General features: G+C 51.3%; 1 protein-coding gene across 1 annotated transcript; it reads left to right on the plus strand.

The window, feature by feature from the left end:
• Positions 1-537: 537 nt before the first annotated feature.
• On the plus strand, positions 538-15,169 carry sidC (nonribosomal siderophore peptide synthase SidC). Its single transcript, XM_025618062.1, has 2 exons — positions 538-1,240; positions 1,307-15,169. Exons 1-2 carry the CDS (start codon positions 710-712, stop codon positions 15,023-15,025), a joined length of 14,250 nt encoding a protein of 4,749 aa, XP_025484244.1. The 5' UTR covers positions 538-709; the 3' UTR covers positions 15,026-15,169.
• Positions 15,170-16,618: the final 1,449 nt, after the last annotated feature.

Genomic DNA, 16,618 nt, shown 5'->3' on the forward strand with positions numbered 1-16,618 from the left:
TCATCATCCCAAAGCAGCAATGTCGGCTGTAGCCGTACAGAGATCTATGCAGACTGCTCCGGGCAAGGATCCCCTGTGCTGCATCGATCACTGTTTTGCAAAACAGAATACCCTGGGCCGGTCTGGGTCGGTTTGTTACAGCGGTGTATTGGAGACGAACGGGACCGGTCATGACAGTACCGATCTAATCAGATCATCAGATGATCTAATCAGATAATCCCTGTCCGAAAGTCGGAGAAATGGCCGGACCGGCGGCAACCCCCACCGAGCGCCAAATCAGAAGGACCGAGGCGCGTGTGGTTTTCCGCGTGCACCGCCCGAGCCAGGATTAGGCTGGAATCCCGCCCGGCCACTCTCCTGCACATCCCAATACCGCCCACGGTTCGACCGCCAAAGCCTTGAAGCCTTGAATCTTGTTCCCCCCCACTTGCTTACCCCCCATCGCCCAATGGCCGTGCGTGGTACATACCCCCCGGGCCCACTGCCAATGACGATGAATGGTTTGTGACCTGCACAGTTCCTGCGTTGAAAAAGTGTCTCTGTGCGACACTCATAATTAAGCTGCTTTCCTTCATGATCCCGTCGGTGACCGCAGTCGCTCATTCTTTGGAGCAGTCAACATTTTGGAGTTCTGTGGTCGAATAAGACGAGCTCGCTGCTCCCCCTTCGCAGGTGCGTGACGACCCCGCTCGTGATACACTTAAAAGCAATGACAGTCACATTCCCGCCCACTGAGGGGTCCGAATGCTCGTCCAATTTCGCGAGCAAGTCTCCCTCCCCTAACATGAATGGCATTCACCCTATTATGGCTGCTCCAGTCGTCCCTGTCACCAGAGTTCCTGCCCTGGATACGCTCGATCAATATGTTGTGGGAAAGGCCGTGGCCGATAAGGCGGCGATCAGCCCATCCGTCGAGCTTACCTGCAGCGCCGACTTCCGCGACGTCGCAAAGAGCCTGATCGAAGGCTACGCCCGTTTTATCTCTCGTCTGACTGGTTTGGAGGATGTCGCCTTCTTCGTGTCGCGTCAGTCAAGCATCGCCAGCGAGTCCGATCTGTTGCGCGGGGTCATTTCGGCTTCCGTGCTGGTCGCGGAAGAGGGGCAACAACCGCGTTGCGATTTCCGCGAAGACAGTGAACAACACGCAGATGAGGGAGAGGTACAGTTTTCTCTGGACTTGGGCTTGTATGTCGGTCCTGAAAATGGCGAGCAACAACCCCTTGTTGGAGTTCGAGACAGTGTGAGTGTTTTGCCCGTGCAAGAACGCGGAGACTGCCCAATCTGACTAACGTGCTGCTGCTGCTAGGCCTTCACGACATTTATTCGACCTACCACCACGAAAAATATCCTCAAAGTCAGTTTTGCCTATCCGACTCGCCTTATACCTCAGCCGGCAGTGGATCAGCTACTCAGGATCCTTGCGACACAATTGGCAGACTCAACCACTTTCCTTTCCTTCGACGCTCCGTCGCCCATTCCTTCAGTCTTGAATTTCCCTCCCCTTATGATACCCCCTTCGCGAGAGACGGACCAAGTTGATTTTCCCGAGTCTGGTCATTCCAAACAATATCTTCTCCATGTCGCTTTCGAGGGCTGGGCCCGTCGAAAGCCTGATGCCATAGCGCTGGATTTTGTTCATTCTTTGCCTTCTGCCACGACTGCGGCAGAACACAGCATTCTTACTTATTCCGCACTTAATCAAGCAGCCACTACCCTTGCTGTACATATTCGGGCCCTCTTATTGGCAAGGAACGCCGCCGACTATGGACGCATCATCCCTGTCTACATGCCATCATGCCCGGAACTTTACATTACGTATCTCGCCGTTCTCAAGGCTGGTTTCGCTTTCTCTCCGATTCCCCAGGATGCACCGGTACAACGGGTTCGAGATGTCCTAGAAGACATCGATTGTCCGATTATACTTGGCAATACTCCAGAGCCTGTCTCTGGGCCATGGTGCGATGCTAGCGTCGGTTCGACCGTCAAGCAGGTTTGGGTTGACGTAGCGGAGGCCTCAAGATGGAAGAGCTTGCGAGATGGTCAGCCAGAGTCCTCGGACCACTGCGAGTCCCTGGATCAGTTGGACATCGAGCACGACCAAACTGCATACCTCCTATTCACCAGCGGCTCTACCGGAAAGCCGAAGGGTGTTCAGATCAGTCACCTAGCTGCCGCCTGCTCCATTGAAGCTCATACTACAGAAGTCCCTATCCCGGGAGAAAAAACCGATGATTTCCGGTGGTTTCAATTCTGTGCTCCGACCTTTGACCCGTCCCTAGCGGAGGTGTTTGTAACCTTGGGTTGCGGTGCTACTCTCTGCTCTGCCGACCGGAGCTTGACGCTGACTGATCTGGAAGCAACCATCAATGAAGCCAGAGCAACTGTGATGATGGCTACGCCTAGCTTGGCTGCACTTCTTCGGCCGGAACGGCTAACTACTCTTCAATACCTCTGGTGCATCGGTGAAAAGCTCAATAGAACCGTCATCGAGAACTTCTCCGCAAAGTCTGGTGCAAATGGAGAAACTACAGCATCCGAGCCCTCACGGATGTTGGTCAATACCTACGGCCCGACTGAAGCAACAATCGCCTGTACTTACTTGGCGCCATTTGGCCACTCTCTCCGCTGCTCTATCATTGGCCAGGCGCTGGCAACCTGTTCAATGTTCGTTCTCGACCCCAACAGCCGTGAGCCTCGAGCGGTTCCTGCCGGTCTTGCCGGTGAACTAGCAATTGGAGGCCCGCAGCTCAGCAAGGGTTATCTCAACCGTCCGGTAGAAACCGCAAAAGCGTTCGTTGATAGTGACGAGTTTGGTCGCTTGTACCGGACTGGTGACATGGCGCGGATGGTCTGGGACGAGTCTGGTTCTCAGATCATTGAATTTCTCGGTCGTATTACGTCTGACCAAGTCAAGATTAGCGGTCGGCGGCTCGAACTAGGCGAGATCGAATCAGTCCTTGAGACTGTACGCGGCGCCAACGAAGTTGTAGCCGTGGTCTCCAAACGCGATGCTAATGTTCAAGGAAGTGAGCAGATCATCGCATGCCTTGTGGCAAATGACAGCAGTGAAGCAGAGAGAGAGGATATTATTTGGGAGGCACATCAGAACTCCGTGAAACATCTCTCAGCTTACATGTGTCCGTCTGCTTACGTTTTTCTCAATGCTCTCCCTCGGTCCAGTGCCGGGAAAGTCGATCGCAAAGCGGTAACCGCAAGGCTGCAGCAGGGATCTGGGGGCGATATCAAATTATATCCTGCACCCAAATCGAAGCCTACAGAAACAAATGGGGTTCATGATGACTGGAATACCCCGAATGATGAAACCTTTATGTCCATCCGGCAGCTTGTGGTTGGCCTCATTGCTGAGGCAACGGATGAGACTGTTTCTGCCATCAAGCCTGGGACCGATCTCTATTCACTGGGTATTGATAGTCTGGGCGCAATGCGGCTCCTGCAGAAGCTTAGGGACCATTCTATAGGGGGATTGTCGGTTGGTGACGTTTTACAGTCCGGAACCCCCAAAGCATTGGTTAACATCGTCGCTCAACAACGTCAATCAAATGGTACCCCACAGGTCAATGGCTCGGATGAGGCCTTCCAGCACAGTCTTTCAGCCTTCCAAGATCGGAATCATTCAATTTGTGCTGAGAGGCTGGGCATGACTTCAGATAAAATCCAAAGAGTGCTTCCAACAACCGCAACACAGTCTGGCATATTGACTAGTTTTCTGCGCAGCTCATCTGATGCAGCTTTTGCGACTCGCTCATACATCTATCATTCAGTTTTGCCACTCGAACTGGGAGTGGACGTCGATCGTATCAAAAATGCGTGGGAAACTGTCATTGCAAGCTATGATTCCTTTCAGACTGTTTTCTGCTGGCTTGACGATGATATGGCACCATTTGCACAGTGCATCCTTGCTCCTACAGCAGTCTCGGAAACAGTGTGGAATACCTACCATGCCACGAAGCAGTCTTCGGAAGATAATACTTTACAACAGGCCCTTCGAGATGCAGAGGAGTCAATTGGGCTAAGCACGCCACCTTGGAGACTATCTCTGGTTACGTCTCCTACATCTACTCGGATTATCCTGAGCATGTTCCATGGTATCTTCGATGGCGGATCATTACAACTCTTGCTGGAGGATGTGTCTTCTGTGTACTCAGGGAACCAGCCAGCACAGCGCGTTTCTCTCGAGCATCTTGTGAAGCATCATTTTCAGGCTGACCATGCAGCAACCGCCCAATTCTGGCGGCAGCATTTGGAAAGCTATTCTCCCGTCTGGTTCCCGCCTGTCACGTCTTACCGTACCCCGTCAACAAAGAAGACTGGGTGTGTGGAAATTACGGCTCGCACAAGCTACGACCGCTTGAAGCAAGAGTCCAAGCTCATCGGCTCAACACCGCTTTCAGTACTCCAAGCTGCTTGGGGGTCTGTTCTGTTGGCTTACTCTGGGAATCCCGCCCAGGACGTAGTCATGGGCAGTGTTGTATCCGGTAGACTTGATGTGGACTCAGAAGCCTGCGTTGGTCCGACATTCACCACTGTCCCGATCAGACTTTCCCTGAGCCAGATTCAACAAGACTCTCAAAATTCATGGACAAACCGCTCGGTCGCGCGCCATCTGACAACCTTCAATGCACAGACACTATCTCACCTACAGCCTCGGTTGGGATCGCTAGTAACGGCGGATGGCCGGCTTCCATACGATACTCTCATCGCCTACCAAGACTTCAACGCTGGTTCCAGTATTAGTGGTCTCTGGAGCTCGGTAGACCACCCGGCAATGGCAAACGATTTTGCTGTTATGATTGAGATATGGCCGGCTGCCAATGGATCTTTGACATTCAGGGCCAGTTTCAACGATGCTTTGCTTGATCACAACTCGGCCGAAATGATGCTGTGGCAGATGTCTGACATTGTCGCTTACATACTAGAGCAGCCCGATGATAGCTTTCAAGATGCTCCATCTCATACGGAGACTGGGCTGAAGTCTAGCTTCAACTCCAATCCGTCTATCGCTCCCGAAGTACTGAATGGAGCACTTCTTCATCACCAGTTCGAAGAGCATGCAGCATCCCATCCAGAAGATCCTGCCTTGATCTTCAAGTATGACTTGGATGACGAGAACAATCCACGAAATATTACGTGGTCCTACGCCGGGCTCAACGCTTTGGCTGGCAGACTCGCAGAGCATCTGCTTCAATCTGGCGCACGAGTGGCAAACTCGCCGATACCCATTTGTATCGAGAAGAGCCCGGCCTTGTATGTTGCCATTCTTGGCATCCTCAAAGCTGGCGGTGCTTGGTGTCCAATCGATACACTCTCTCCTGCACAACGTCGCCACGACCTTATTGCACGTACCGGATCGGCAATCCTTCTGGTATCTAGTGTAGATGGGGAGCAGCCAGTTGGCTCGATTCCCGTTGGTGTCGAGACAATTGACGTGAGCAAATTCACCATCGACGAACCCATCCATGTGAACGGAGTGGTACGGAGCGCGTATAAAGACCGGACTACTCCTGATGGCATGGCGTATCTCATCTGGACGAGCGGTACAACGGGAGCACCGAAAGGTGTCCCGATCAAGCATTCTTCGGCTGTCTCAAGTATGAGGTCACTCCAGAAGGATATCCCGACAGATGTAGCTGGCGGGGTACGTTGCTTGCAGTTCTCGCAGTACACTTTCGACGTTTCAATCCAGGACATCTTCTACACCTGGGGTGTAGGAGGAGTCCTTATCTCTGCCTCGAGAGAGATCATGCTTGGTTCGTTCTCCAAGCTTGCGAACATTACGAATGCCACACACGCGCACCTGACTCCAGCTTTCTCGGCGGGAGTCTCCCGGAACTCGTGTCCAACGCTTCAGGTGATTACTATGATCGGTGAGAAGCTGACCCAACCTGTGGCTGACGACTGGGGTACCGATATGAGAGCATTCAACACTTACGGGCCCGCCGAAGTGACTGTGGTTTCCACGATAAGGGAGTTTGGAAACGAACACAAAAGCATTAAGAGTGCGAACATTGGCTGGCCGATGGACAGTGTGTCTGTATTCGTGACCAACAAGCAGCGTCTCATCATGAAGAACGCTGTCGGCGAGCTGGCGCTTGGTGGACCACAACTTTCTCCGGGTTATCTGAATCAGGAGGATGTCACCCAAGCCAAGTACGTCTGGAACGAAGAGGCTGGGCAGATGGTGTACTATACCGGAGACTTGGTTCGCATGCTTGCTGACGGGTCCCTGGAGTATATCAATCGTGTTGATGACTTGGTCAAGCTCGGAGGTATCAGAGTAGAGCTCAGCGAGATCAGCTTCTCACTCGGCGATTGCCATCCCTTGGTGGAAAATATTGAGACGCTCATTCTCAACCGTCCTGACCGACCTAATAAGGTCGTGGTCGCCTTCCTCTCTGCACCGAAGGCTACACAGACCGATGACAAGCAGCTCTTGGTGGTAGATCAGACGGCGCTCGAGATCGCTCGTGCTGCCAGCGAACAAGCACAAAGCGTTCTACCCGACCACATGATACCGTCCGTATACCTGGTGGTGTCGCACATCCCGAGAACATCATCTGCCAAGACCGATCGTAGGGCGTTGGAAGCTGCCTATGCCTCTGTGGATATCGATGGGTGGGAGAAAGAGATGAACCCAGAGACCAAGCCTTCTGCAGAGGACTCTGAGGACCAACACACCGCGTCCATAACATACCGGGTAGTAGAAATGATTTCTACATTGGCCAATATTTCCCAGTCGATTATCACAAAGTCCAGTCGCTTGGGGAGTCTGGGTATCGACTCTATTCGCGCAATCCGGCTTGCCTCTAGACTCAAGGAGGCCGGTCATCAATTGTCCGTTGTGGAGGTCCTAAACTGTGTGACTGTCCGGGATCTCGTCCAGCTGGCCTCCTCATCCACCGTCCTGGAAAAGTCCACCTGCGAAACCTTCAACGTTAGGGCGTTCCATGATACCTGGCACACAGCCACAGTCAGCAAAGTACCAGAGGGATTCATAACTGTGCGCACTACCACGATCCAGGAAAGTCTTCTCAGTGAGACAATGGGTACATACAACAGATATTGGAGCAATCACTTCTTTTTACTTGACAGCTCGGTGGATGCGACGCGAATGAAGCAGGCTTGGCTTGCAACGAGCCAGAAGGTGGAAGCTCTGAGAACCGGCTTCATCCCTGTTGCGGAAGTCGATGATGGGAAAAGCCGATTCGAAGGAAAACTCGACTTCTCTATCTTGCAAATCATCTACACGCTACCCGATGTGGATTGGGAATACATCAACTGTTCAGAACAGGATTTGGTAGAGCTTCGGGACAACCGGATCGAAAAAATCATGACCAAGCACCAGAAGAACTACTTCAGATATCCCCCATGGGCCGTTACCGTATTCGACACAGGCAAAAGGCAGCTTATGATCCTGACACTACATCATTCAATTCATGATGAGCCTTCGCTGGGACTAATTATGGACGATGTGCGGTCTGCCTATGCTTATAAACCTCCTCAGAGGCATCAACTCACCGATGCTCTCTCAATCGTTTTACCAGGAGAAAACCGAAGCAAAGAGACCAGAAGTTTTTGGCAAACCGAACTCAAGAAATTTGCAGAGCTTGATGCGCCCGTCTGGCCCGATCTTACTGGGAAGAGATTGCAGCCAGGCGAATCCCCCAAGCATATATTGATTACGGAAGAAATACCATTAACGGAGCCTGTTGGCAACCTGCAGTCGTTTGCAGCCCAACTTGGGGTCTCATCCATTGCCTCGATTATCCGAGCCGCTTGGGCCTATGTTTCGCTGGCTTACCTTGGTCTCCCAGCGACAGTCTTCGCGGAGACTCTCTCTGACAGAGTGCTGCATGCTGACCTTGATGACTGTATCGGACCCCTCATATCCGTTGTACCTATTCCGTTCCATCCAACTGGAAACACTCGTGAGCTACTTACTGAGCAACATCGCATTTCTGTTCAGTCCTGGAAGTATCGCCATATTCATGCTCGCGAGGTCCGGAAGCTTCTCAAGAGACCCAGGGGCGAGGCCTTGTATCCGGCAGTGTTCAACTTCCACGCTGCGAAAGAAGAGGGTGCAAACGTCACTCAGCCTAACATTTGGCGCGAACTCGAAGATGAGGTTGGGCTGCATGTTGAGCATCCTATGGCCATGAACGTTTTCCAACATATGGATGGCTCTATAGTACTCGAAGCAACTGCGGACAGCAGCATGATGTGTCGGTCACAGTTGTCACTATTCATTCGTCAGATCGACGGGCTTATCACTTCAATGCTGGCATCTCCAGAGCAGCCCCTGGCGAGTCTCATCAACCGCTTTCCTTCGCCATTACGATCGTTATCGGACCAGCCAGTCAACGATGACGTAGTGAATTCTGTTCGACTGAGCCCAACGCACTGGCTAGAGGTGTATGCAAAGAAGCACCCTGAATGGACTGCCGTTGAGGTAGCCAGCGAAATCTCCTCGAACGGAATTGTGAAGGAAGCTATGACCTTCGGCACATTGAACTCTGAAGCAAACCGTGTTGCGGCCTACCTAGCATCTCTTGGTCATAAGAACAGGATGATCGGAGTTTGCATTGGACGAAACCTGCCCTCATATCCAATCATCATCGGTATCTTCAAGTCAGGAAATGCTTACCTTCCCATCGAAGAAAACCTTCCGGCAGATCGCAAAGCTTTCCTCATCAAGGATAGTGATTGCCCTATTGTTTTCACCGAAACGGCATTCGTGAGCACGTTCGAGAGCACCCCCGAGGGATGTCGTGTGATAGCTATTGACGACCCAGAGCTCTTGGGCTCACTCGCTACGATGTCAACGAAAGATCAAGAATATAATTCCGATCCCAACGATCTGGCATATCTTCTGTTTACGTCAGGCTCGACAGGAAAACCGAAGGGTGTTATGGTGACCCGAGGCAACCTTTCATCTTTCATTGAGTCGATCTCGGTGTTCACAGGCCGGCATGCCCCCGCTACGTTTGGGTTGGGCGGCACTGGAAGATATCTCGCGCAGGCCAGTCGAGCTTTCGATCCCCATCTTCTGGAAATGCTCTTCCCTTGGCGCCATGGGATGGCTACTGTTACAGCTCCGAGGATGATGATCCTAGATGATCTTGGTGTAACTTTGTCCAAGTGGGATATCACTCATGCAAGTCTGGTACCGTCTCTTGTGGACCAGGCAAACATCGTGCCAGAGCAGTGTCCCAAGCTAAAATTCATGACTGTTGGTGGTGAAAAGATTTCACAAAAAGTGTTGGACACATGGGCAGGAGCACCACATATGGCGCTTGTCAACGCATACGGCCCGACCGAGGTAACTATCGGCTGTACATTCGCTCCTGTCGGAAAGGACACGAACTTGCGCAATATCGGGCCTCCACTAGCAGCCTGTGTATCTCATGTCCTTGTCCCCGGTACCTTCAATTATGCTCTGAGAGGCCAGGCTGGGGAGCTGTGCTTTTCTGGAGATCTCGTTGGAAGGGGTTACCTCAACAGACCAGATGCCACTGGCTTTGTCACCGGACCCAACGGTGAGAAGATGTACCGGACTGGTGATATGGGACGCATGATGCCAGATGATTCAGTCGAGTATCTTGGGCGTGGCGATGACCAGACCAAAATTCGCGGTCAAAGGCTAGAGCTCGGTGAGGTATCTGAAGTGCTTCGCTCTTCGTCGACTGTTGGCATTGATGTTGTCACGACCGTGGCCAAACACCCTGGTCTTTCGAGAGTCCAACTTATCTCGTTCATTGCGCGTTCTGAATCCCGTCAACATGTGAAGGGCGGAGATGTCACCTTCGTTATGTCCGACTTCGCGACGCTAGGCAAGGAACTTCAAGACACTTGCAAGAGGAAGCTACCGAGCTATATGGTCCCCGAGCTTATTCTCCCCATCACTTATATTCCTTTGGCACCGATGTCAGGCAAGGCAAACATCAAAGAGCTACATGGTCTTTTCTCCAGCCTTCCTCTGCCTACTGTCCTTCATGGTAACAGCTCGGCAAGTAAGGACGGCGTCATTGTTGAGCGGTCTTTGACTGCCGACGAAGAGGCTGTTATCAAGGAAGTCCTTGATGTTGTTTCGGCGGATCCTTCGGTTTTTGGCCCAATGACAAATATCTTCGAAATCGGGCTGGACAGTCTTAGTGCCATAGGGCTTACGATTAAGCTCCGGAGAATCGGCTATGAAGCCACAGTAGCAATGGTCATGAGCAATCCGATTATTGAGCAGCTTGCACGCTTACCTAAGGGTTCTTCGGAAGCAGAGGATGCTGTCTCGCAACCATGTCAAGCTTTCCACAACATTGAGGCTCAATACCGCCAACATCCCTCGCCTGGTGTCAATCCGTCTGATGTGGCTACGGTCAGACCTTGCTTGCCGCTTCAGGAAGGTCTGGTTGCTCGCTCGATCAATAGTGAAGGCGAACAACTCTACGTCAATCATGTTGTCCTTCGGCTCGAGACTTGTGTCGATGTTGAGAAGCTGAGGTCTGCGTGGCAGGCTGTTTCTAATGACACCGATATTCTGAGAACTTCATTCGCTCCCTTAGAGAAGCAAATGGTACAAGTGGTCTACACGACTGAATCTCATCAGTTTCAATGGAAGGATGAAGAGTACGAGAACCTGAACGAAGCTATTGAGCATAACAAGACACAACAGAAGCATATCTCCGCGGACATTATTGCAAACATCACCACTGTCCCACCAGTGCGGTTCCTTCTAGCCAAATCCTCGGAAACCAAGGAGCCGCTTGCCCTCTTCATTGACATTCATCATGCACTTTACGATGGTGAATCTTTCACGATGCTAATGGAGGATGTTGCAGCGCGCTATGAAGATCAATCCATTATTCAGAGAGGCTCGCCTTCGGCTTTCATTGAATACGTCTATAGTCAGGATTCAGAAAAGGCCAAGCAACATTGGGTCCGCTATCTGGAAGGATGCCATCCGACAACCTTCCGCACTGACTTCAATGCCATGGAGCCTCCGGTTGTCGTACATAGAAAGGTTGGTGTGAAGCTTTCTGAACTGGAGCACCGCTCTGCAGCTCTTCAGACCACTGTGCCATCCTTGGTGCAAGCAATCTTCGCACTCTTGCTGGCCGATACTGTTGGTGTGTCAGATGTGACCTACGGTTTGGTCCTTTCCGGTAGAGCTGTGTCGGTTCCCGGAGCCTCCTCGGTACTTCTGCCGTGCATCACTACTGTCCCCGGTCGTCTCAATACCGCTAGCCTGGGTACAGTTGACGATGTTCTGGCGGATGTCCAAAAGTCTACTGTAGGGTCGCTTGATTTCCAGCATACACCCCTGAGGCATATACAGAGATGGATCAATGCAGAGACACCTCTGTTCGACTGTCTATTCTCATATATCAGGACTGCTGCGCCACCACAACACCGCCTGTGGCAGGAACTAGACAGCAACATGCCTGCCGAGTATCCGTTGGCAGTGGAAGTCGAGGCCAACCATTCCATGGACACAGTCCAGCTCAACTGCTTCTTTTCATCTGCTTTTGGCTCCTCTTACAGTGGAAATGAATTGGTGGAAAAGATGGACGCAGTGATCTCGAGCATTGCAGCGGGTCAGAGTCTTTCACTAGACGACTTCAATGTCTCTCACTCATCGACATCTGGATCGCGTCCTGCTGTGCACTGGGACAATACCACATGGTCTACCACGCAAACCACGATTCGTGACTACACAATGTCTTTCTGCGGATTGACTTCGGCTGAAGTCACTAAAGGGGCTTCTTTCTTGAGTTTAGGTGTTGATTCAGTGACTGCGATCCAATTTGCGCGTCAGCTACGTGAAGCAGGGCTTCAAGTTTCCTCTGCTGATGTTATGCGCTTCTCATGCGTGGGTGCTTTGGCCCAACATGTGGAGCAGACATCACGTTCTCGAACCCCAGTGAACGGCGTCAATGGGCACGGCAAAACAAGTACTGGTATTCCTGTTGATACCTACGGCGAACGGGTCCGACTCCTTGCAGAGGATGATTCGATCTCCACGATGTTTGAAACTACGCCCCTGCAGTCGGGAATGATCACGCAGACAATTTCTTCAAGCGGAAAGGTGTACGTTCACCCGCATATTATCAGGTTGAAGGATTCGGTCGATACTACCCGGCTGAGAGAGGCTCTCTTCAGAGTCATCGAGGCCAATGATATTCTGCGTACATCCTTTCACCTGATCGCTGAACTTGGTTCTTCCTGGATTGGTGCCGTACACAGCAATCCTCCTTTCCAATGGGAAGAGCTCACCTTGCCTTCCGGGGCAAATGTTCTGACTGAAGTCGACTCTCTCTTTTCCTTCAGCGAAGAGGCTTCTTTCGAGGTCCCACCGATTCGGTCTGCTCTAGTCAACCAGCCTGAAGGCACATTACTGGTTATTGTTCTGCACCATGCTCTCTATGATGGTTCTTCCATTCCCTTCCTGTTCGAGGACCTTGCAGTGTGCTATGAAGAGAGTAGTCTCCCTCTAAGGACACAGTTCTCGGAGACTGTCCAGCATCTACTAAGCGGTCAAGAAGAAGCTTGCGAGTTCTGGACAGAAAGTCTACTCGGATACGAAGTGACTGAAATTCCTGAGCTTCCTCATCCTGAGTCGTCAGACTGCATGTTTCTCTCTGAATGCCGTATTGACCTTGACTTGTCGGCCATTGTGGATGCCTGCAAGGCAATGGTGGTCACCGTGCAGAGTGTATCTCTCCTGACATATGCAAAGGTACTAGCAGGTGTGATTGGAAAACGCGATGTCGTCTTTGGACAAGTCCTTGCAGGTCGCTCGCTACCTGTCGCAGGTGCCGAACAAACCCTTGGGCCAATGTTCAATACAGTTGCTCAGAGAGTCTCTTTCGAGCCCAAGTTCCTAAGCAACAAGTCCATGGCTCAGCGTCTACAACAGCATACAGTCGACTCGCAGAGCCATCAGAACGCGCCACTAAGAGTCGTACAGAATTCCTTCAGGCAGGCTAACAACAGTACGTCGTCCGTCCTGTTCGATACTCTATTCGTCTTCCAAAAGAGTGCGGACTTCGCCGGCAGTATCATAGAAGAACAACAGATTTGGACGCCTTATGAAGCAGACGACTACGCAGCGCAGGCAGAATATAAGCTGAACGTTGAGGTCGACCATGCCCACGATGGACTTGTGGCACGAGCAAATTGCAATGGTCGGTACATCTCCCAGGAAACTCTTGACCATCTCATGAATGAATTTGCCATTGCGTTCCGTGACATCATCGAACATCCTACCAGATGCGCTACGATTGTGCCACATGGCCTTGGTGAGCTCCCGACAAAGCTGGCCATTGAGCAGTCGCTCGCCTCTGATCTTGAAGCATCTGAAGCACCACCCCATGAAGCCATCATCCAATCTGTACTCGCTGAGATCGCTGGGGTTTCTGTGGACAACATCAAGCCGAACACTAGCATCTTCAATATTGGATTGGACTCACTCACAGCTATCCGCATTGCTTCAATTTGTCGATCAAAGGGGTTGAAGATTGGGGTAGCCGACATCCTTCAGGGAAACACCCTCCGTGGTATCAGCCTACGTCTCCAGCCAAGTTCCGAAAAGACAATTCAAGCTCAGTGCTCACTCATCAAAAATCACGCCGAGGTGGAAACAACTGTACTACAGCAGCTCAATCTCAGCAAGGACTCTGTCGAAGCAATTTTACCTTGTCTCGGTGGCCAATTTTATCACCTCGTCAGCTGGTTGAAGTCAGGGCGGAGACTGCTCGAACCTGCTTGGGCATACCACTGCTCCGAGCGCATCGACAGTGCCAAGATTGAGGAAGCTTGGTTCCAGCTCCGTCAAAGACATCCTATCCTCCGCACCTGCTTTGCAGCTACCTCCTCGTCGGAAGCAGTACAGATTGTTCTCAAACAGGCAATGCGTGATGCAAGCACATTCCGGGTCATCGAGACCTCTAGTCCAATTTCTGAAGCAGCCCAAGCGCAAGCAAGAGAAGAAGCTCTTCACCCATCCTCACTTTACACGCCTCCAGTTAGACTCCGTCTACTGAAAGCTAGCGACAGAGATGGCATTCTCGTCCTCATAAACCACGCCGCGTACGATGCATGGACCATGCCGATGTTCGTTAAAGAGCTAGCACAGCTCTACCATGGCCAAACCCCCGAAACAAACACAGATTTCCCTTCATTCGTCGAATTCTCAGTGCGCTCTCTCCAGGACCTCGATGAAAAGCAATACTGGAACAATACTCTCGGTGACGCCTCGCCGACCATTATCCGCAACACTCGCACCGATACCCCATCCACTCCAGACCAGCTCTTCATCGGAGTCTGGGAAAAGGTCAAGGATCTCTCCCAGCTCGAAACAAAATGCCGATCCTCCAACGTCAGCCTTCAAACCGTCATTCTCTTCGCCATAGCCCGCTGCATCGCACGTCTCACCAACGTCCAAAACCCAACCATGGGTCTCTACCAAGCCGGTCGCTCTGCCTCTTTCAACAACATCGAAAACCTCTCCGGACCCTGTCTGAACGTCAACCCCTTCACCATCCCCAACGCAAACACCAACTCCATCAACACCGACCTTCTCACCCAAGTTCGCGCTATCCAATCCTCTCTCGCGGACCGCGTCTCCTACGAACAAAGTTCTCTCCGCAGCATCCTCCAGTGGATCTCACCCGAAAAACCCCTCTTCAACACCTGGGTGAACCTTCTTTGGACCCAAGATACTACTACCACGTCAGTTGGCTCAGAGGACTTCTTCTCCCCGTTGCGGATCGGTGTCCCTACAGATTTCATTCCCGAACAGCCTTTGGCTGAAGAGGTCACTGCCGTCTCGGCACTCGAAACGGAATTCCTACCGTCAGAAAATGTATTCATCGATGTTGGTCCAGATGCCAAGACGGATTCAATCGGGTTCGGTGTTCGAGCTGAAGGAGGTGTTATGAGTGTTGAAGAAGTGCATAAGCTTGTTGATGAAATTGCGCAGGAGATTGAGAAGATTATGGAGTTGTTGGGATAGACGATGATACTTGGATTTTTGAGGAGATGAGATTGATTTATAGATGTCATATAGATTGCATGATGGTGTTGTTTGTTCTTGTTTCGTTGTTTTGTTATTTTTCGGGGTATGTGTATGCATATTGTGGCTTGCTTCTGTGGTTTTGTTTTGTTTCTGTGTTGGGAGATTGCATATGCATATAGAATTTGTTTTATATTCTTATACTTTTGGGGTTTAATTACTTTCGTTGTCGATATTGAGCTTCATATTTCGGTTTCTTTGCATATATTTGACAGTATTTATACTTTATGTATTTATACCGAATTGAGAATACGCATCCTGGTAAGTGGCCAGCAATAAAACATATCTATAACGAGCCATTTTCCCAGATGAGAAAATTAGAGATCCAAGCCGTTAAAAGCGTTGATATTTAAGGTCAATCCGTGACTTATTTTCGGCTTCCTAAACCCACCTACTTGACTGGCTCCGTTATCATTGGCAAAGCGTCAAGTAGTAAATTCTCCAAGAAACTAACTATATGATTTAAGCCCGAGTGAAAACCAGTACATACGATCACAATGAAATGGGCGTTACCTGAATTAAGACAGATTTCGCACGAATAACAGATATGCCAGGCACTCATATTCAATGCACCTTGCCTTCAGGTTGGCTTCATCTAGCGGCAGACTATGTCATGCGTGTCCTGTTGACAAATGGAGAGGCACTCTCTCCAATCTGTCCGACAAGTATAGACTACCTTAGGAGTTGAGTGCCTAATGTTTGAGGCATTTCTCAGGCACCGCAGACAACCAGACAACTTTTCCCTGCGTTGAAGTACCTACATGATCTTAGTCCTCATCCTATCCCACCTCTGGATAACATGTCTTTACCAACCCTCCCAGCCGAATTACTCTTCTACATCACCACCCTCCTCCTCCCATCGGTGCAAGATGTGAATTCTTTCGCCAAGACATCTAAAATACTGTACGCTATCGCTAACCCCATTCTCTATCATCACCAAATCTTCCATCAAGGTAGCGCAGCCTTGATATGGGCCGCCCAACACGGCAAACCAGACCCCTGCAACCGCCTGCTGCAAGAAGGCGCGAACCCCAACATCCATGATCCGCAGCACAGAACGCCTCTTTCGTGGGCCGCCGGAAACGGTCATACCGAGGTCTCTGCAATTCTTCTCTGCGCGGAGAAGGTAGACCCAAATGCGCCCGACGCGCATCTCGAGACTCCACTCGCCTGGGCGGCAGGGTACGGCCAGCCTTCTCCATCTACGGCGTGCATTTCGCCCAGGCCAACAACAATCACGGAAGCTGTGCATCCAAAGGCGGGCGATTACCTTGCTATCGTGAAACTATTACTATCGGCAAAGGACATCCAGCCGGATTGCCGGACCAAGCGCGGGGAAACACCCCTTATGGCTGCCGCAGCTGCGGGAGCAGAAAATATAGTAGGGGAACTGCTGGGTACGGGGAAGGTAGACGCAAACGCAAAGGCTAAGTTTGGGCAAACGCCGCTGATGGCCGCAGCCCTGAACGGGCATTTGGGGGTCGTCCAGCGCCTTCTGGCAGTTGAAGGCGTGGACGCGGACGCCCAATCCGA

This window comes from Aspergillus neoniger (assembly GCF_003184625.1).
Source record: "Aspergillus neoniger CBS 115656 unplaced genomic scaffold BO87scaffold_3, whole genome shotgun sequence".
NCBI classification, from domain to species: domain Eukaryota; kingdom Fungi; phylum Ascomycota; class Eurotiomycetes; order Eurotiales; family Aspergillaceae; genus Aspergillus; species Aspergillus neoniger.